Source organism: Camelus ferus, chromosome 8 (assembly GCF_009834535.1).
Source record: "Camelus ferus isolate YT-003-E chromosome 8, BCGSAC_Cfer_1.0, whole genome shotgun sequence".
In the NCBI taxonomy this organism is placed as follows: Eukaryota; Metazoa; Chordata; class Mammalia; order Artiodactyla; family Camelidae; genus Camelus; species Camelus ferus.
This window is the reverse complement of record NC_045703.1, coordinates 9709737-9732287: the sequence shown is the minus strand read 5'-3', so window position 1 is coordinate 9732287 and position 22551 is coordinate 9709737. Positions and strand designations below refer to the sequence as shown.

Sequence of the window (22551 nt, the reverse complement as noted above, 5' to 3'; positions counted from 1 at the left end):
CTGAAGTAGAGTATATTGAAAGAGAACCTAGTTTTCATCACAGTCCCTTCTCTTGAACCGCCCCCCCCAAGTCTTGTGGGTAGCCATTTTATTTTTTTATTAGTTTTGTGTATGTCTTTCCTTTTTATTACTTTTTTAAAAGGCAAAAATATATATAGTCATATCTTTTCTTCCTATACAAAGGTAGCATAGTATACATATTCTACACTTGCTATTGTTGGTTTAAATGTAAATTCGAGGTCACTCTTTTGCAGTATATAGAGATATCTCACAGTTATAACAGCGTGGTTCCATGCATTATATAGTTGTACCATAGTTTATTCAGCCAATCCCTTATTGGTGGACATTTGGCGTTTTGTTTCAATTTTTCCTTTTGTAACTAAAGCTGCAATGAATAGCCTTATGCTACCTCGTTTAATGTTTTTGCTGCAGTGTCTTAAATAGTCTTATAAGTGGGATGCCAGGTCAAAGAGTAAATATACATGTGTTTTTGCTCTTTACTGCCAAGTCCCCCTCCGTGTGGGGTTGCATCATTTTACATTCTCACCAGCTGTACAGGATTCCTTTCTGCCCATAGCATCACCCATGGAGGATTTGGTCAAACTGTTGAATTTCTGTCAGTGTGGTGAGTGAGAAAGGATATGTCATTATAGTCTTAATTTGTAGTTTTTTAATTATAAGTAAGGTTGAACATTTTTTTCATCTATTTAAGAGAATTTGCATTTTTTTGTGACCTGTTTATTAGCATCTTTATTTTCATTTTTTAAATTTAAGTGGTCTCTTTCTTCTCAGTTTTTAGCTGCTTTTTATATACTAGGAATATAAACCAGGCTTTTAAAACCAAAGTAAAGTTTGTCAGAATTGGTCAGCAGGTACCCTCAGGACAAAGCAGCTTCACTGTATTGCCTCCCTGACTATGATTTGGTTTGGTAATTCCACACTATTTTGTCAGCTCTTCAGTTATTTTATAAAGTTGTATTTTTATACTTTCTTTGGCAGTTTTAGTTGTTGTTTTAGCAAGAAGTTATTTCTGAATAACCTACCCCACCACATCTCTTAGAAATGAAATATTTTATCCTTTCTTTTGCAATTGTATCTCTCATTTGATATTTGATTTTTAAAATGTTAACATATGCACACTTGAAAATTTTGTTCATTTTTGAAGATTTATACCTTTAAAGTACCATTAATTTTAATTTAAAAAATGTATTTACGGTAATAATAGACTGCTTTTATAAATGAAAAGTGAACATTGTTTAAAATAACGTATGTATTTCTTCAGTGGTTTGTTTTCCCTGTATCTCTAGTACTCAGCCCAGGGGCTGACACATAGGTGGGTCCTCAGTACGTAATGGATTAATGGTTTGTGTGTGTGTATAAATGTGTATGTGTACATACATATTTAAATTCAGGGAATTTTAAAGTAAGATACTCTAACAGTGTACAGTACATGTAGAGTTTTTTTTAAATGTCTCTGAATTTTTGTGTGCAAATCATTACATTAGGGCTGTGGGTATACACTTATAAACAAGACACAGTTCTTGTGCTTAAGAAGTTTAAAATGGAGTGTCTTATCAGTTGTTTGTTCTTAAGCTCTTACTGCATACCTGAATATTTTAAAATAGCAATATTTTAGTCTTTAATTAAAATAGAAACTTTGCCCTCCTTTGGTTCCAAGGCTCCTGCTGTTTCCACCCTGATTTTTGCTCTTAGTCATCTCATGTTTCTAAGGTGACCTCATCTTAATCTCAACTCAACATCTGTCTCTGTGGGGTTTTGCCATGTCCCTTTGAGGCCAGTTGTGTTTTCAAAGGTCCTAAGTTTAACTGACTACCCTTTCATTTACTCTTCTTTAATTCTGGCTTTGTCATCTGACCCTACGTTCCCTCCAAGCCCACACCTTCCTAGAAATAATAGTAATAAATATATTTATGTGTTTTACTCTTTGTGTTATTTACAAACTTAAGTTAAACTACCATCTATGAAATTATTAAAGAAAAATAAATGTTAAATATTCAACTCCCCAGTGTACATCTAAACTCATCCCTGATTTATAATCTTGATTCAGCTTATCATAACCCTCTGTGTGTGCGTGCAGAGAGTGTGTTTTAACATCATTACAAGTTTGAGTACATAATGAAGGATGTATATATACCTGCATATGTAATGCTTTTACCTCATCATTTTTTTCTATTTAAACTGTTACTATTAATGACTGGTAGATTTTAATATATTTTAATCTTGTGGAATAAGCAAGTGCATAAGCAAATAGCTCTGACCTTGAAAAAGTACTGAATTCTTTAAACCAAATACGTATCTTTATTTTATCATTTATAGTAGGAAACCAATTTTTAAAAAGCATTTATTATTAGTCCTGTGTTTTCTCAAAATTGTGCTTAAGAATAATTTATCTTTGGTATCTTTAAAAGAAAAAAATCAATAAACCAAATTAAGCAGTGAAACTCTTAGATGCCATAGTAACTCTGTGGTTGCTACGACATTCTCTCATTTATAGTAAGAAATACCGTATCTGTTTCATCTCTTTCTCTCATTCATCTTATTCATGGCTTTTCCCTTTGGGTTTTGTGCCGTGCTAATACTTCATCTGTGCATCGGATACATGTTTTCCACCAGGAGTAAATATTAGGGGTAGATATTATTAGATATTAGTAGTAAATATTATATAAGCAGACCAACTTTATTATTTTAATATGTGTAGATATATAAAAATTGAGGCATCGCATGTTTTTAAAATATGTTTTTAAGTGACTTCTTTGTCTCTTTTGCTGTAGTTTTTACCAGATTCGTGCATCTATGAAAATTCCACCAAGAGTTCCCCACAGAGTAGAAGCTAGTTTGTTACGTGTAACAGGTAAGCCAAGGAATATTTTCAACTTTTAAAAAAAGATCTGAAACAATATTATAATGACCAGTAATGACTTTTCATAGCCATTTTAATTTTTTAATGACAAATATAAGATGCCAAAGAGCATCACTACAATGCTTCTTATAAGAAATATATTTGAGGCCTCAGTAAAAAGTACAGAATGAATGAATTATGGACACATAGTTTGATACATGATCACAAAGGTGTTTTGTGATAAAGTTTTATAGTGTGCCTTTTGAGAATATTTTTTCAATCACTTTTTTTTCTATTTAACTACTCTAATTAGAAAACAAAGAGCCAGAAGGTATAAAATAGATATGTTATAGCAGCTTTTTTTATTTACTCGTATTCTAAGGAGAGACATGAGCATTAAAGTGTTTGAGCCAAAACGTTGGCCCTGACATAATCACTGGGCATTTTTGCAGCTTCCCTGATACAGTATACTCTGTTCTATTTTGTGCAGTTAGAAATGAAATGGTTAAAGAAACATTCTAGAGAGTTATCATATATTTCTAACATGAATTACTGGTTTTCAAAGCATCATAAGATAGTAAAATACACCTAACATTAAAGCTATGTTGAACATAATTCAGTTCATTTTTGAAATTTAAAAATATATTCTGAGAATTTGAAGTGTTAAGGATTATCTTCCTTAGCATGCTATGGATACTAAAATGCTGGTTAATGTTCAGTTTTAATGATTTGTACGTAATGGAGAATTTTCTTTCTCCAAAGACTGTCAAACTGCTCATAGGGGCCTATTGCTTACAACCAAAAACATGTACATTCTTTCTTTGAAAAAGGAAAAATAAGTTTTCCTTTTGGCCTGATGTACATGATAAAGTACGTATTTATTGTCAGTAGGCCTGTTGTAAGTCTACTTTCTAGGAAACACAAAGGTTAAAACAATTAATATTATAAGAAGATGGTTACTCCCATTTTGAACTTACTTAATCTATTGTACTAACTGTCTGACTCTATTGTGTCTTCTGAAGTTGCCAGTTGAAAAAAGCAGAAAGACTTTTTTCCCTGGACTTCCTTTTTATCTATATATTTTTTTCAGCTTTATTGAACAATAATTGACAAATAAATTATATATATTTAAAGTGTACAGTGTGCTTTGTCATATATATATACAACGTACAACACGTATACGTATGTGCTTTGTTACACACGTGCAGTGTGAAATAATTGCCGTGGTCAGGATTCATTAGCGCAGCCGTCACCTCACATAGTTCATGTGCGTGAGGGTGGGAGGTAAAGAAAGCTTAAGATTTATTTTTATCAAATTTCAGGGTATACAATACTTTATTACTAGCTATAGTCATTGTGCTGTGCATTAGATCCTCAGAACTTATTTTTCTTGTAATGAAAAGTTTGTACCCTTTGACTTACATCTCCTCATTTCTCCCACCCTGCCAGCCCCGGGCATCCACCATTCTACTGTCTATTTCTGCAAAATTTACTTTTCTGTTTTGTTTTGTTTCCACATGTAAGTGATACCATCCAGTGTTTGTCTTTCTCTAACTTGTTTCACTTATGATGATATTCCATTTTCTATATATACATCACATTTTCTTTATCCATTCACACACTGACAGACACTTGGGTTATTAATGTGTCTGGGCTATTGTGAATAACGCTTCATTGAAAAGCTGTGCCAATTTACATGCCCACCAACAGTGCACAAGGGTTCCCTTTTCTCCACATCTTCACCAAATTTTTGATAATAGGCATTCTAACAGGTATGAAGTGATCTCTTTGTGATTTTGATTTACATTTCCCTCAAGATGAGTGATGTTGAGCACTGTTTCATGTACGTATTGGCCATTTGTATGTCTTCTTTGCAAAAATATCTACTCAGTTCCTCTACCCATTTTTAAAATCAGATTATTTGTTTATTTGCTATTGAGTTGTACAGTTCTTTATATATTTTGGATATTAAGCTCTATCAGATATATGATTTGCAAATATTTTCTCCTATTCAATAGTTAGCTCTTTCTTTTGTTAATGGTGTCCTCTGCTATGCATAAGCTTTTAAGTTTGATGTAGTCCCTCTTGTTTATTTTTGCCTTTGTTCTTGTGTCAAATCTAAATTACCAGTGCCAAGATCAATGTCAAGGAGCTTTTCCCCTGTGTTTTCTCCTATGAGCTTTGTATTTTCAGGTCTTAAATTTAAGTCTAATCCATTTTAAGTTAATTTTTGTAAGTGACATAAAATAGGGTTCCAGTTTCATTCTTTTGCGTGTAGAAATCCAGTTTTCCCAAGACCACTTATTGAAGAGACAGTCTCTTCCCCATTATGTGTTCTCGGTGTCTTGTGAGATATTAGTTGACCACATGTGTGTGGGCTGACTTCTGGGCTCTCATCTTTGCTTCATTGATATACGTGCGTGTTTTTATGCCAACACTATTCTGTTTTGATTACTAAAGCCTTGCAATATAGTTTGAAATCAAGAAGTGTGATGTGTCCAGCTTTGTTCTTTTGTTATTAAGATTGCTCTGGCTATTCCAGTCTTTTGTGGTCTTGTACAAATTTTAGGGTAAATTTTCCTATTTCTATAAAAAATGCCATTGGAATTTTGATAGAGACTATATTGAATCTGTAGATTGTTTGGGGTCGTTAGTGTGGCCATTTATTAATTCTTCCATTCTAAGAAAACAGGTTATCTTTCCGTTTGTTTGAATCTTCAGTTTCTTTCCTCAGTGCCGTACAGTTTTCAGTGTATAGGTCTTTCATCTCCTTTGGTTAAATTTATTCCTAAGTATTTTATTGTTTTTGATGCCACTTTAAATGGAATTTTTTTCTTTATTTCTCTTTCAAATAGTTCACTGTTAGTGTATAGAAGTGCAACTGATTTTTGTATGTTCATTTTGTGTCCTGTAACTTTACTAAATTCATTGATTAGTTCTAACAGCTTTTTGGTGGAGATTTTAGGGTTTTCTATATTTAAGGTCATGTCATCTGTACACAGAGATCATTTTACTCCTTCCTTTCCTATTGGGATGCCTTTAATTTCTTTTTATTGCCCATTTGTTGTGGCTAGGACTTCCAGTACTATGTTGAACAGAAGTGGTAAGAGTGGGCATCCTTATCTTTCTCCTGACTTGAGAGGAAAGCTTTCAACTTTTCACTACTAATGGTGATATTAGTTGTGAGTTGTAAATGTCCTATTTTATGTTGAAGTACTTTCCTTCTGTGCCTAATTTACGGAGAGTTTTTATCAGGAAAATATGTTTGATTTTATCAAATTATTTTTCTGCATCTGTTAAGATGATTATATGATTTTTATCCTTCCTATTGCCTTTCATTTATCTTCATTTTGCTAATGTGGTATATCACATTTGTTGAGTTGTGTATGTCAAACCGTCTTTGCATCCCAGGGCTACATTCAGTTTCATCATAGTGTGTGATCCTTTTAATGTGCTCTTGAATTTGGTTTGGTTTTGGTATTTTGTTGAGGATTTTTGCATCTATGTTCATCAGAGCTGTTGGCCTATAATTTTCTTTTCTTATAGTGTATTTGTCTGGCTTCTGTATCAGGGTAATGCTGGCCTTGTAAAATGAGTTTGGAAATATTTCTTCTTAATCAGTTTTTGAAAGAGTTTGAGAAGAATTGGTATTAATTCTTCTTTAAATGTTGTGTATAATTCACCTTACACGTTAATGACCTGGTTGTTTACTAGTTTTGGAAAGGAAGTATCTTTTAAAAATAAATTGTTTATGGCAGACATCAGTCTTTTTTGGTATGTATTTTTATTATACATTTATTTTTTTAAATTCAAGTATAGTTGATTTACAGTGTTGTATACAAGTTTCAGGTGTACAGCAAAGTGTTTCAGTTATACATATATGCATATATTTATTCTTTTTTCAGATTCTCTTCTGAATCTGAATAATTTTCTAAATAATCATTGGTTATTTTAAATGTTGAATATAGTTCTCTGTACTATACAGTAGAATCTTCTTGTTTATCTATTTTGTATTTAGTAGTGTATATTTGTTTATCCCAAATTCCTAATTTATCCCTCCCTCCCTTTCCCCTTTGGTAACCATAACTTTGTTTTCTATGTCTGTGAGCCTCTTTCTATTTTATAAATAAGTTCATTTGTATCATTTTTATAGATTCCACTTATAATGGATATCATATGATACTTGTCTTTCTCTGATTGACTTAATTCACTTAGTAGGATAATCTCTAGGTCCATCCATTTTTTGATTGGGTTGTTTGGGTGGGGCTTTTTGTTTGTTTGTTTTTTGTTACTGAGCTGTATGAGGTGTTTGTATATTTTGGAAATTAAGCCTTTGTCAGGTTGTCTTTTCATTTTGTCAGTGGCTTCCTTTGCTATGCAAAAGATTTTAAGGTTAATTAGGTCCCCTTTGTTTATTTTTGCTTTTGCTTCCATTACTCTAGGAGGTGGATCCAAAGAGTAGTGCTGCAATTTATGTTAAAGAGTCCTCTGCCCATGTTTTCCATGTTATAATATCTGGTCTTACATTTAGGTTTTTAATCCATTTTGAGTTTATTTTTGTACATGGTGTTAGAGAATGCTCTAATTTCTTTCTTTTACATGTAGCTGTTCAGTTTTCCCAGCACCACTTGTTGAAGAGACTGTCTTTTCTCCATTGTATATTCTTGCCTCCTTTGTCATAGATTTATTGACAATAGGTATGTGGGTTTATTTCTGGACTTTCTATCCTTTCCATTGATCCATGTGTCTGGGTGCCAGTACCATACTGTTTTGATTACTGTAGCTTTATAGTATAGTATGAAGTCAGGGAGCATGATTCCTCCAGCTCCATTCTTCTTTCTCAAGATTGTTCTGGCTATTCAGGGTCTTTTGTGTTTGCATAGAAATTTAAAAAATTTTTGTTCTAGTTCTGTGAAAAATAACACTGGTAATTTGATAGGGATTCCATTGAATCTGTAGATTGCCTTGAGGAGTATGGTGATTTTAACAATATTAATTCTTCAGTCTAAGAACACAGTGTATCTTTCCATCTGTTTGTGTCATCTTCAGTTTCTTTCATTAGCATCTTACAGATTCAGAGTACATGTTTTTTTCCTCCTTAGGTATATTTATTCCTAGGTATTTTATTCTTTTTGATGCAGTAGTAAATGGGATTGTTTCCTTTATTCCTCTGATACTTTGTTGTTAATCCATAGAAATACAACAGATTTCTGTTTATTAATCTTTTATCCTGCAACTTATACCAAATTCATTAATGAGCTCTAGTAGTTTTCTGGTGGTGTCTTTAGGACTTTCTGTGTATAGTATCATGTCATCTGTAAACAGTGACAGTTTTACTTCTTCCTTTTCATTTTGGGTTCCTTTTATTTGTTTTTCTTCTCTGATTGCTGTGGTTAGAATTTCCAAAACTATGTTGAATAAAAATGGTGAGAGGCATTCTTGTCTTGTTCCTGATCTTAGAGGGAATGCTTTCAGCTTTGAGTGTGATGTTAGTTGTGGGTTTGTCATATATGGCCTTTATTATGTTGAGGTATGTTCTATCTATGCCCACTTTCTGGAGAGTTTTTATCATAAATGGATGTTGAACTTTATAAAAAGCTTTTTCTGCATTTATTGAGGTGAGTATATGGTTTAAATTCTTCAATTGGTTAATGTGGTGTATCACATTGATTGATTTGTGGATATTGAAAAAATCCCTGCATCCCAGGGATAAATGCCACTTAATCATGGTGTATGATCCTTTTAATGCATTGTTGGATTCAGTTTTTTAGTGTTTTGTTGAGAATTTTTACATCTGTGTTCATCAGTGATATTGGCCTGTAATTTTCCTTTTTTGTGTGGTATGTTTATCTGATTTTGGTATCCTCATAGGATGAGTTTGGAAGTGTCCCTTCTTCTGTAATTTTTTGGAATAGTTTCAGAAGGATAGGTATTAACTCTAAATGTTTGATAGAATTCACTGGTGAAGCCATCTGATCCTGGACTTTTGTTTTTGGGGGAGTTTTTATATTACTAATTTAATTTAAGTACTGGTAATTGGTCTGTTCGTATTTTCAATTTCTTCCTGGTTCAGTCTTGGGAAGTTGTACCTTTCTAGGAATTTGTCCATTTCTTCTAGATTGTCCATTTTATTGGCGTATAGTTGCTTGTGGTAGCCTCTTATCCTTTGTATTTCTGTGGTGTCAGTTGTAATGTCTTCTTTTTCATTTTTGATTTTATTGATTTGGACTCTCTCCCTTTTTTCTTGATGAGTCTGGCTAAAGGTTTATCAATTTTATTCTTTCAGAGAATCAGCTTTTAGTTTCATTAATCTTTTGTATTTTTTTTTTAGTCTCTATTTCATTTATTTCTACTCTGATCTTTATGATTTCTTATTGTTCAGTAACTTTTAGTTTTGTTTGTTCTTCTTTCTCTTGGAGGTTGCTTTAGGAGTAAGGTTAAGTTGTTTATTTGAGATTTTTCTTGTTTCCTGAGGTAAGCTTGTGTCACTATAAACTTTCCTCTTAGAACTGCTTTTGCTACATCCCATAGGTTTTGGATGTCATGTTTTGATTTTCATTTGTCTCTAGGTATTTTTTAAAATTTTTATTTGATGTCATCAGTGATCAATTGGTTGTTTACTAGCATGTTGTTTAGCCTCCACGTGTTTGTATTTTTTTGCAGTTTTTTTCTTGTAGTTGATTTCTTGTCTCATAGTGTTGTGGTCGGAAAAAGATGCTTGATATGATTTTAATTTTCTTAAGTTTACAGAGGCTTTTTGTGTGTGTGTGGCCCAACATGTGATCTGTCCTGGACAATGTTCCATGTGCATTTGAGAGGAATGTGTATTCTGCTGCTTTCCAATGGAATGCTCTATAAATATCGGTTAAGTCCATTTGGTCTAATGAGTCATTTAAGGCCAGTGTTCCCTTATTGATTTTCTGTCTGATCTGTCCATTGATGTAAGTGGGGTGTTAAAGTCCCCCACTTTCTTCTTTATTATTGTGTTACTGTCAGTTTCTCCTTTTATGTCTGTTAATATTTGCCTTATATATTGAGGTGCTCCTAAGTTGGGTGCGTATGTATTTATAGTTGTTGTATCTTCTTCTTGGATTGATCCTTTGATCATTATGTAGTGTCCTTTTTTCATCTCTTGTAACAGTCTATCTTAAAGTCGATTTTGTCTAATGTAATAAGTATTGCTAGTCCAGCTTTCTTTTGAATTTCGTCTGCACGGAATACCTTTCTCCATCCCCTCACTTTCAGTCTGTATGTGTGAGTCTCTTGCAGGCAGCATGTATACAGGTCTTCTTTTTGTATCCATTCAACCAGTTTATATCTTTTGGTTGGAGCATTTAGTCAGTTTACATTTAAGGTAATTATCGATATGTGTTTTCTTATTGTCATTTTGTTAATTGTTTTGGATTTGTTTTTGTAGGTCTTTTTTTCTCCTTTTCTTCTTTTGTTCTCTTCTCTTGTAATTTGATGATGGTCTTTAGTGTTATATTTGGGTTCTTTTTCTTTTTCATGTGTATATCTATTGTAAATTTTTAGTTTGCAGTTACCATGAAGTTTTTGCGTAGCATGATTATTTTAGGTTGTTGATCTCTTAATTTCAAATGCATTTTAAATACCCAGCATTTGAACTCTTCTCCCCTCACAATTACTGGTTTTAATATCATATTTTACATCTAATTGTTTTGTGTAGCCCTTAACTCCTTATTGTGAATGCAGATGATTTTACTACTTTTGTCTTTTTAACTACCCTACTAGCTTTGTGTTTGGATAATTTCCTACCCTTAACTATATGTTTGTCCTTACCAGTGAGCTTTTTCATTTTGTAATTTTCTTGTTTCTAGTTGTGGCCTTTTCTTTTCCACCTTGAAAAGTTCCTTTAGTATCTGTTGTAAAGCTGGTTTGGTGGTGCTGAATTCTTTCAGCTTTTGTTTGTTTGTGAAGCTTTTGAACTCTCCATCCAATCTGAAAGAGAGCCTTGCTGGGTAGAGTATCCTTACTGTAGGCTTTTCCATTTCATTATTTTAAATATATCATTCCACTCCCATCTGGCCTGCAGAGTTTCTGCTAAAAAATCAGCGGACATCTTATGGGAGCTCCCTTGTGTGTAACTTGTTGCTTTTCCCCTGCTGCTTTTATTATTCCCTCTTTATCTTTAAATTTTGTCATTTTTATTACGGTGTACCTTGTTGTGGTCCTCTTTGGGTTAATCTTGTTTGGGACTCTGCTTCCTGGACTTGGGTGACTGTTTCCTTTCCCAGATTAGGGAAATTTTCAGCTATTATCTCTTTGGATATTTTTCTCCGACTCTTTCTGTCTCTCTCCTCCTTCTGGGATGCCTATAATGCAAATATTAGTGTGGCTTGCTGTCATGTAGAGGTCTCTTAAACTATCCTCATTTCTTTTCATTCTTTTTTTCTATTCAGTGACAGCAGACACCTGTCTTTAAAAGAGAAGACTGGGTTTGGAAAAGAACAGATTTCCATGACATGTAGTTTTAGCTTGTAGTGAGAACATTATTTATGTGTATATTTTTAATTTATGTCATACTTTCTTCTCACTTCTTTTTTAAATAACAAACTTTTATCTGTCATGTTTGAAATGCAGTCCCTAATATGACTACTCAAGATCTTTTTCATTATTTTTCTACTTTAAAATATCTTGTTTTTCTTGTTTATGGTACAGAAAGATATCTACAGACTTTTAACAAATGAAGTGATCCTGAATGAATTATGAGACATGCCGCTTTTTCTGCCTGATAACATCCCCAACATGATTGCCTTTTGTGTGTCTGTCGTATTTGCCAGCCTCTGAATCATCCTGTGAAACCTCTATGATTATGTAAATCTGGTATCCTCATTGTGTTTCTTGCCAGTGTGCCACAGAATAGCCTCATCATTTTAAATGTTTAAGTTCATACGAAAATTACAGAGAATAATTGTTGATGGAGTGTGCTGACTTATTAGGCTCACAGGTATAGTGTCCTCATGTCCGGGTGAGTTTCCTCACCAGCAATCTGAAAAACAAAGAGCAAAGAAAGGCAGCCACTTTACTCCAGTCTTTAAGGTATTGATTCTTTTCTCTTTTCATGTCCTTCCTCCCCCAAAAGATTTGTTTCATTTTGAAACAGAATTTAAGATTTTCTGGAGTGTCTATCTTTTTAATTTTAGTAAATTGGTTAGGGAAAGGTATCTTTCCAAACGTCTTCTGCATCTAGAAATTACACCTGTGTATAACTGTTTTAATAAATGTGTAACAGTGATTTCTAGAGTCATTCTTGATAACTTAAGTATCTTTATCTAAGGTAATTTTCTTTATGCTCTATGTTAAGTCTTTTTTCACTTCTGTTCCTTAACAGTTCACTTTTTCTTCCAAGGGCTTGGATATTCTGTATACTTTTTATTATATACCCGATTTTTTTTCTAATTTTGATGGGTACTTAGATCTCAAGACCTTTTTCATTCACTATATTTTACCATAATTCCTATACCTTGTGGAATTTTAAGGTTGGAAAACTTTAAGGAAGTTTCTGGAAAACTTTAAGGAAGAAGAGAGAAAATGATTTTGTCTGTGAGTTGCAGTAGGGCAGTTTAGATGGGTTGGGAATTAGATGGTATTAAAGCTTACTGCAACACATTTAAATTATTTCCAGCATGAGATTATACTGACAGTGAGAGGTTTGAGTCAGGACATAGCTGTCATCTGCAATAAAATCAGTAATGAAAGACAATGAGAATTTATAGGGCTGTTGAAAATTGAATAATAATAATGCATTCAGAGATTTCTACAACAGAGAAGTCTTTACTGGTTCTGGGAAGCCGCCCCCAGTTTGAAATGTTAGAGGACTGTGTACACTTTTGATAAAAAGTTAAAATAACAATTCCCTTCTAATAGTGATAGTACTTTTTAAAAAGAAACATTCATTGTTTTGTTTGCTTTTTAATATCCATCCATCCCTTTTCTCTGAAAAAAATATTTTATGCAAATAATACAGGCAAATAGTTAAAAGATCTGTAAGTCCAGAAAGACTGGTAGTGAAAACCATAACTCATTCTCTGGGTCCATCCACTTTTAACTCTTTCCGTAGTCATACTGGTTTCCTCTACAGAGACATTTAACTGTTACAATAAATGAGAATTTATCTCACACTACTTCCTCCCTCCTTCTCCCCCTACTTTTTTAAAGGAGATATCATTTTCCCACATCTCTCTTTGATCATTACTCTAGCTTCAAATAATATAGTTAAAGCTTTATTTCCTATTTCAGCAAATCTGACAGACCCCTCATTTTGTAAAGTAAGGATATACACAATCTTACGTCTTTTTCACATTTTCTTTTCCTCTACCTCCCAACCTGTTAGCTGTGTCCTTTGTCTTATATTATTAAGATTGCTAACATTTGTATTCTGTTTTGTAACTATAGTTAAATCTTTTGTGTTTTGTCTGTGAGTTTATTGCAAATGTTGAAAACAAGTAAACAGCATTTGCATTTTTATGGTAACACCAGAGGGAAAAAACAGTTTATAAAAAAGGAAAATGAGTGTCCAACATAAAGAAGGAGGATCTTAAGTTTCTGGTAAGATAAAAAGCAAATCTAGTTACCATTTTGGTGTTGCTCTGGGTCACTTGTGATATAGAGAGAGATGTAGGTATATCTTAGGCATCTTGGTGGCTGTACATTCAACGATGCAACTTTGTTGTTTGTAGTTAACAAAGTAGTGATTTGGAATCAGGATACCAGCTTCCTTCTTTTTTACCTTGGAAAACTCACTTAACCTCTGTGAGCTTCAGTTTCTTATCTGTGAAATGTATAACCTGCTTTACAATAAGTTAAAGTTCATAGCAAACTGTAAAGGGCCATATACATACAAGGTATTATTATTGGGTTTCTAGTAATAAAAGAATGAAAAACAGTCAGGTGCTGACTCATTTACTATGCTCTTTGAGAACCATTTAGTGCTGTAAAGAGCTGAAACTTAATTTGTTGTTTTCCTATGGTTTATATAATTTCTATTATGCAACATAGTAATTCAGCACATAGGATAACATCTCATGTTAACAAGTAAATTAAAAAAAATTTTAATCTATAAAACCATTTATTGGATAGGTATGAACTTGGATGACCAAGGGTAAGAAGGGGAAACCAAAGAAAGGAAGAGACCTCACAAAAGATCTTTGACTTTATTACTTATGAAGGAAATCTCGGTACCTGGGCTCCCATTTCTGTTCTTATAAAACTAGCTTAATATTTATAGAGTATTTGAAGTTAGACATAAGTAGTCTCAAGTCTTGTTCTGCCTTTTACTAGCTGTATGGTCTTAAGCAAATTATTCAGTTTCTCTGAGCGTTTCCTAATCAGTGAAATGGAAATAATCCCTGTCTTACAGTATGGTTTTGAAAAGTAAATGAGAAAATTGGGTGAAGAGGTCTGGTGTGGTGTTCAGAAAATCTTGGGTACCTTTGCCCCGCCTTCCCTCTCTACCTTATATTGCCCCAGATGTTAAGAAACTGAAATAAGGTGAACTCTAGAACCTCAGAACCACCTTGATTTAAGGAGAGACAGTCCATAAAGAAGTTGACTGGAAGCCATTATATGCCTTTCCCTTCTTAGTTTTTAAGACTTGTCCTTACTTCTATGCAGGACAGCAGGTTGACATGGTTTTACCCTTTCTTGAGCCTTCTTTGGGGCTTTTCTTCCCAGCTTTTCCCTGCTAGTGTCAGTGTTCCGTGGTAAGTGTAAGCGTTGACTGCATGTATATGTTTGAACTCGCTTATCAGTGTGGCATACAAGACCAAGCACGGGTTTGGAGCAAACAGCAGTGGCATTTACTTCCTGGACAAATTATTTATGTCATCAGAGCCTCAGTGTCTATTAAATGGATAGATTAGTCCCTGCCCTATAAGCTTGTCTAAAGGTTTAGTAACAATACATATAAAGCATAGCCCCGGCACATGGTAAGTGCTCTATAAATGATAGCTGGTAGTAGTTAGACGTGATTAAAAAAAAAAAACAAAACACATGATAAGTGGTTATTAAAAGTAAGCAATTTTTATTGAATAAATTCAATATTGTAGAAATTTAACATTGTGTGCATTACTTTGTACATTTATATATTGTACAGTGATTGCTTTTGTAGCAATATTTATCACATTATGTAACTGCAGTACAATATTACTGTCTGTATTCATTATACTGTGCATTAGATCTCTATGTCTTATTTACTACTCATCGCAAGTTTGTACCCTTAAGCTACATCAGTCTTATCTGCCCCTCTCCAACTCGTGGTAACCACCATTTTATCACTCTCTATTTTTTACAACTTTGACTTTTTTTAGGTTCCACGTGTAAGTGATCTCCTACAGTATTTGTCTTTCTCTGTCCAGCTTACTTCCTTTAGCATAATGTGCGCAAGATCCATCCATGTTGCCACAAGTCTCAGGATATCCTCCTTTCTTGGGGCTGAATAACATTCTATTGTGTATACATAGCACATCTTCTTTATCCATTCATCTGTTGATGGGCATTGAGATTGTTTCCATATCTTGTCTGTTGTGAATAATGCTGCAGAATATATGGGAATGCATCTATCTCTTCAGAATCCCATTTTCATTGCCTTTGGGTATATACCCAGAAGTGGAGTTGCTAGATCGTATGGCAGATCTATTTTTAAATTTTGGAGGAAAGTTCATACTGTTTTCCACAATGGTCAGACTAGTTTACCTTTCCACCAACAGTGTATGAGGGTTCCCTTTTTCCCACGTCCTCGCCAACATTTGTTATTTGTGTTTTTTTTGATGAAAGCCATTCTAACAGGTGTAAAGTGATAGCCCACTGTGGTTTTGAGTTGCATTTCCCTGATGGTTAGTCTCGTTGAGCATCCTTTCATGTGACTGTTGATTTTAGCATCATTTTTGGAAAAAAACTCTTATTTAGTTCTTCTATAAGGCTGCTATTTATGGGGAAAAGGAGAGGGAAATTGCACAAAAATTCAAGCAATTGTATGTGGGGAAAGTCTTATTACTAAAAAAAAAGTATATTCTCTCCATTTTGATAAAAGCTTCACAAGTAAACATTTAGATTAATAAGAAATCAACCCCAATTGAACCAAAAGGAAATTTCCAGCTATCTATATTTGACCAGGGTTTTTCTAAAGCCGTCTATTCTGGATAAGATTCTTTGTGTGTATATGTATTGCCTTTTTCTTCCTACCTCCCTCCACCCAGTGCTTTTGTACAGGTAGTCATCGTTAAACAATTAATATCAGGAAAAGGAAGCCTGGAAATAAGGGCTAGTTATCAAAGTAAGGAAGGGTTGGCCCAGTTGCTTTGCATGGGCAGTGTTTAATGGGCCACTTGTAATAAAGATTCAAATATTTTGAGATGCTGCCAGAACCCCACCTTCTCGCCTTTCAGCTGTCCCCTTAAGCTTTGCCCAACCACCAGCTGCCCAGAGCCTGCCTTGGAGAGCCACCGGAATGACTGTGATTTTTTTGCCGAATTGCTAAGACTTTTCATGATTTGACCCCATCCTACACATCTAACTTTATTTCCCACCATACTCCCTCTGGAGTCTCTGAAACAAACTTGAGGGGTTCCTCGTATTTTGTGCACACTCTCCCCTCCTCATCATTTACTTTGTTAAGCCATAACTCCCAGAGGCCGTTAGAAGTTTCCTCTGCCGTGTTATTCTCACATTTTCTGCATACCCCTTTCACCTCTTATCATCTTACAGATTTTTATTCCAGTTCAGAAATGGAATTCTAATACAAACAAACATCCAGCATTGTTAAAGAGCTTATAACAATGAGGGAAGTTTAAAGAAATATGTAGCTGGAGACAATTTCTGTTATGTCACTAATCTATTACTGTTGTCAGTAACTGCATAATTTCAACAACTGTGAACAGAAAACTCACCCGAAAGTGAGCTCTTGCAATAAACTTTGCATAGGTTGTGAAACTGGAGTCCATCGGGCGTGACCAGGCTCCATTCTACCTTCCCTGGATATCCAGCTTCCTTCTGTCACTGCCGTTTCTTGTCTCTCTACCTGGCTTAAGAGATAGTGACAATTACACTGCCATTTGCTTTCGCCTCTTGAAATAGGGGATTAAGAGGTTATCACATTGTACCACAATCGTTTGCTTGAATGGTTCTATCCAAACTAGACGAGGACCTCTGAAAACAAGGGCACTGTTCTTATTTATGTTCATATCTCTTAGTTCCTGATACTTTAGAGGCAAATTGTAATTGAATGAGGGCTCACTTGTTTATGGAGTAAATAAGAGAACCAATACTAGCTGTTTAGCCACAGGAAATGGAAATGCAGAGAGAGTGATAGGAATAAAATCTAAATTATCCTGATTTAATGGAAGTATTTGTAGGCCTCTGTCACAAGTCTCTAAAAGTGTAGGCCTGATAATTGGGTTAGCAGATGGCTGATAGGCTGAGTGAAAATAGAGTCATTTCAACAGGGAAACAGGGCACTGAATTAAGAGGTTAGATGAAAGCTCATTTAATAAATGATAATAAGTTTATTTAATGAATACTTGTTGAGTACCTAGTATGTGTCTAGACATGATCATTACTACTAAATTAAAGCAGCAAAAAATATTTATGTGGTTCCTCACCTCATGGATAAGGTTATCATCTAATAAATAATAAAGAGCAGAGAGGGTTTCAGGTTCAAGACAATGAACTGAGTATACACATATGTTTGGGTCTTCTTGTTTCCAGGACTCTTTGGTAATCGCAATATAGAAGTGTAAGAAGGAATAACAACTATTTCAGTGAGTTTTTCAAGAACAGGAAACAGAAGCAGGAGCTGAACTACCTTTTGGGAACACTTTCCCTCGGAGATTGCAGACGGGGTAGCAGATGAAGGGAAGGTGGGCCTGGAAACGGGTAAATTAAAGACTTGTAATCAGGTCCTCTGTGATAGTTGGGTACCCAGTCCCAGGTGCAGAATGTCAGGAAAGGTAATGTTAACCTTAGGAGAAAAACCTCAAGGCCTTTCTCTAAATAATTTGCCATGAGCTGTTAACATGCCAGGGTAAAGCATATATTCGTTTTTTGTTTTTTAAACACATAACATGAAATCTACCCTCTTAACAAACTTCTAAGTGTTCAGTACAATACTGTTAACTATATGCACATTTCTGTACAACAGATCTCTAGAACTTCTTTACCTTGCATGACTGACACTATACCTTAGAATAGCAGCTCCTCATTTCCTCCTCCTCTCGGCCCCTGGGAACCGCTCTGTTGTCTTTTGGTTTCCAGCATTGCTGTGGAGAGTTGTTCTGGTGGCTAGTATTTTTCCCCTTTCCAGAATCTTGTAGAATCTTCTCTTTGTTTCTGCTGCTGTAATGGCACACAGTGATGTACCTCTGGTCTCTGGTCCTCACTGGGCCCTTTCAGTCTGGAAACATATGTACTTCAGTTGTCTTAGTTTATTCATAATTTTCTCCCATCTGTTTTCTCTGTTCTTTCTTTCTGGAACTTCTATCATTTAGATGACAGACCATCTGCACTGGTGTCTTAATTTTTAGTTTTTTCCTCTCCTTTTTTTTCTTCCATTTCTGTCTTTTTGCTGTATTTACTATGTTATTTCATCAACTTTAACCCCTTTTTTGAGCATTTTGCTTTTTTCTTTCTTTCTCCCTCCCCCAGCTTGCTCCTCTCTGCCCTCCTCCTTTTCCTCCCTCTTTCCATTTTTTCTTTTAAAATTCGAGTGCCTCTTTGTACCTTTCTATTCCTTTCTTATAGCAACATTGTCACATTTCATAAATGCAGTAGCTTTTCTCTAAGAACAATACTGATAGTTTTTTGGGTTTTTTTTTTAAGTTTTATTTTTCTCCGCAAATTGCTTTTTCTCTGGTTTCTCACTGGCATGGCAGGTTTTCTCAGATGTCTCGTGGTCCTCCGTTGTCTGTTCCTGACTGAAAGGAGGGCAGGTTGGACGTTCTAAGAGCACACATGGGACTTGTCTCTGAGCGTCACATTAAGGTGATGTTGGTGAGCCATTTGCTAAGGAATCTTTGAAGTCAGTATCTATAGATTTTCTCTGTTAAAAGGGATTTGCATAATAGATCTACTGTAGATACATTGGGTTAGTTGGATTCCCCATGTCAGGAACTGGGAAGAATCTGAGATTTTTACCCCATATGTTGTTGAGAATAATCTTCCATGGCTTCTCATGTTTCTGTACATCTTGTGAGCAAAGATACTGAAAGACTTTTGTTCCAGACAGTCCTGTTAAGGCTGTTGCTATAGTGAGGAGCTCTGGAAGATACAAATAGTGTCTCCATGTGGAGCAGAGGGCAGATTTGTTAACTGTCCAGTCTAGCAAAGAGACTATCTCCCTCCAGTTCAAAATTTAGACAGTTTTCTTGTAGCTCCTGAAAAAAGACTGAGGTTTCCTAAGCCTTGAGTTCTTCCACTGTGACGAAACCCCTACTGTGTGCATAATGTCCACTTGGACCAGCCTCCACGTCTCCGCCGAGCAACTTGGGGAGCAAGAGCCAGGGGAACGGAGAGAGACCGGAAGCTCAGGCTGCTGGTTGTGTGTCTCTGATGCAGAGGCCCATGTCTCCTGCCCGCATCTATGAGACCAGGGCAAGCCAGCTTGTTAGCTTGCAAGTAGGGTTAGATCTTAGACGCTTTACAATTCTTGAGATGCTAGAGAAGATCCTAGCCTGTGTCCTTCCTGGAGAGTAAAAGTCTAACTGCCAGCCTTCCGGGCGCCCAGCCATGGAAGCATCCTGCAAGTCTCTGATTGTACCTTTGTGCTCTCAGTTTTGCCTGGTGGCGTCCAATTCAGAACACCTCTGTTTCATCCTCTTTGGGGACAAACCTACAGATTTCTAAGGTGAGGAGGGGCAGCACCCTAGTGGCAGGGGAGAGGGTGTAGGAGTCTGTCCTGGTCTTATCTGAGAGTCACCTTCTCAGCTAAACATTGCCTGACCTTTCTGTTTAAAACTGCTCCCTCCTCACCCCCTGTCCCCTCTTTATTCTTCTCTGTAGCACTTACCACTTTCAAACATACTCTATCCTTTATCTTATTTACTATTTTTATTCTCTGTCACCATGTTTACATTAGGAGGTAAGCTCCAAAAGTTCAGAGATTTTTATCTCTGTAATTTTACTGTTTATTTATTCATAATATCTAGAAAGTGCCTACTGTGTGCCTGTGTATGGACTGTCTATTCTAATAGTAGCTGTTAGAGTAGATATTTATTAAATGTTTGTAGATTGGATGAGGGAAGGAGTGACGAGGAGGAACTTGTACACCTTCTGTCCTTTGCTTCTGGTTTGGGAATAAAATTTAAGAGACATTATCTGTAAGTCTTTGGCAAATCCTTTTAAAAGCTTTCAATGTTGATGTCAATTGAGGATATCGGTGACTTGCACTGAAGGTTAATTTTTGTCATTTCAAAGCAATTTAGAATAATTTGTATACAGTTTCTTAATAGCAATGATCTGAGTATTTCTAGCTCTCACTCAGTAAATCCTGCATATACACAGCTTATAGGTAGAACTAATGGGATTTGCTAAAGAGTTGGGTGTGGGGCATAGAAAATAGAAAAAAATATTAAAGATTGAATTTGGGCTAATCAGTGGCAGAGCCTGAATTTCAGCCCAGCCACTCTGGCTCCAGAATGTGTTCTTGACCACTCTGCTCTGCTGCTTCTTGGATCAGAAAAATCCACCAAAAATATGACTAACAGGGGTGTTGTGTGACAGTGGGACGGCCAGTCGGTGGCATGGTGACATACATGGGTTCGGTAGAAGAATTTACAGAGATATAAAGTATAAGCATAGAAACGAGTTTATTCAGGTCCTCTGTCATAGACAACAGTGGGTCACACGGGCGAGGCATGCCCGCATGAGCGCTGGGGCCAGGTGGTGGGTCTTTTACAAGGTCACAAGGTGCCTGATCAGTTTGTGCACAGGTCTCTGATTGGTTGCAGGTGAGGTACGAGGTTTAGGGTCTGTGGAGGGCGGTGGGGCTTGACTCTGACAAGCTGAGCATTACCTCGGGCTGTTAGTCCATTAGGGGAAGCACGCCCAGGAAAGAATGCACTTTTCCTGCTGAAGGATCGCAGGCAGGCATCTGAGAGCCCGCAAACGGAGGTGGTTGGGCTTTGAAGGGCGTCAGTGGGCCCAACATTCCCCCCGACAGACTGGCAGTGACAAATCTGTGGAACTGGGCGAAGGTCTCTTCTTCCGTATCTACTTCCTGCTGAACTGTGGCCGTTGCACTGTCCCTGCCTATAGCGACAGTCTGTCCGGGGTTGTGGGGCCCCGCAGGGGGTGACCTGTGGGGTAGAACCAAAACTAGGACAGTGGGATGTCCAGGAAGCCAAGCTAAAGAAGAGGTTCCAGAAGGAGAGTATGTGTAACCGTACCAGATGCTGATTCCAAATGAAGTAAGACCAGGTCTGCGGAGCGACCATTGCATTCAGCGAAGCAGAGATCATTCATGGTCGTTTTATTTATTTATTTTAAACATTTTTTTTATTGAGTTATCGTCATTTTACAATGTTGTGTCAAATTCCAGTGTAGAGCACAACTTTTCAGTTATACATGAACATTCATACATTCATTGCCACATTCTCTTTCGCTGTGAGACACCACAAGATCCTTGATAAGAACAGTTAACATGGGCCAAAGTCTAGTTAAAGTGTGGATTACTATTTGTTGTGTAAGAATTTACCCTCAGTCTTAGTTTAAAACAGTAAACACGATCTCACAATTTCTTTGGGTCTGGAATCCAGAAATTGTTGAGCTGCTTACCTCTGGCCCGAGGCCACTCAGGAGGCTGCGGTCTGTCACTTCTGCTTGTTCACACAGATGAACCCTAGGACTCTGTGGGAGGAATTTTACATGGATATGAAGCCCAGGAGGTGAGAATCATGGGGCCAGGGCATCTTGAAGACCAGCTGGTCACCAAGTGTGCTAAGAGAGTGGGGGAGGTGAATTAGAGGCACTAAATGCCCGAGAATCGTTTGGGGCCTTTTGCCAGAAGGGGGAGCAGAGGAATCGGGAGTTTGTCCTGATGTATCTGCAGGTGGGTAGGACAGTGGAGCTTACAGAACTTCTCTGATTAGTGTTACTTACAAAATAGAACCGAACTTCTTAGTTGAGCCTGAAGACTAGGTTTGAGGGGAGAACATACTTGATGAGATAGTCATCTAGGAATGTGGAGAGGGGGTGGATTCAGAAAACGTAGTGTGGCTGCTGGGCAGCACGGAGGGTCTGTTTAAGATTGGTGATCATGAATTTAAAGTATGGTCAGTCAGTGGGCTGTGTGTTTTTCCCAGCTGCATCCAATTTATGGGCACAAGTATGGATTAGGCAGAAAGATTTAGAAAGATTGAGATTTGTCCAGGCAAATATGACAAAGAAGGGCAGTATGTATCTTTAATAGGCTATGTGCAAGGGCGAGTGATTAATGATTGAACCTAGAATTTAAGAGGGGTAAGGAGGTAAGTGGGGGATAATGAAAAGGAGTAGGATTCATGGACTCCCGTCCTAAGGCGGGGTCACAGGATTGTCGAATTTGTGGGTTAGAGAGGGTGAACTGGAGAGAAAGGTGGAGCTGTGAGGGAGGATGCTGGCTGAAATTTAAATTGGAGGCATTGCAGCCCTTGGTCAGGTAAAAGGCTAGGGAAGAAGGCAGGAGTGAGGAGCGGAGGAGG

General features: G+C 36.3%; 1 protein-coding gene across 8 annotated transcripts in view; it reads left to right on the top strand.

Annotated features, from left to right (window-relative positions):
- Nucleotides 1–22551, top strand: part of FAM135A (family with sequence similarity 135 member A) — a 119663-nt gene that overhangs the window by 26332 nt on the left and 70780 nt on the right. For all 8 annotated transcript variants that reach the window (XM_032484449.1, XM_032484443.1, XM_032484451.1 and 5 more), the window contains exon 4: nt 2793–2872. In XM_032484449.1, the coding sequence (XP_032340340.1) occupies nt 2793–2872 (80 nt within the window). The remainder of the gene's footprint in view (nt 1–2792; nt 2873–22551) is intronic.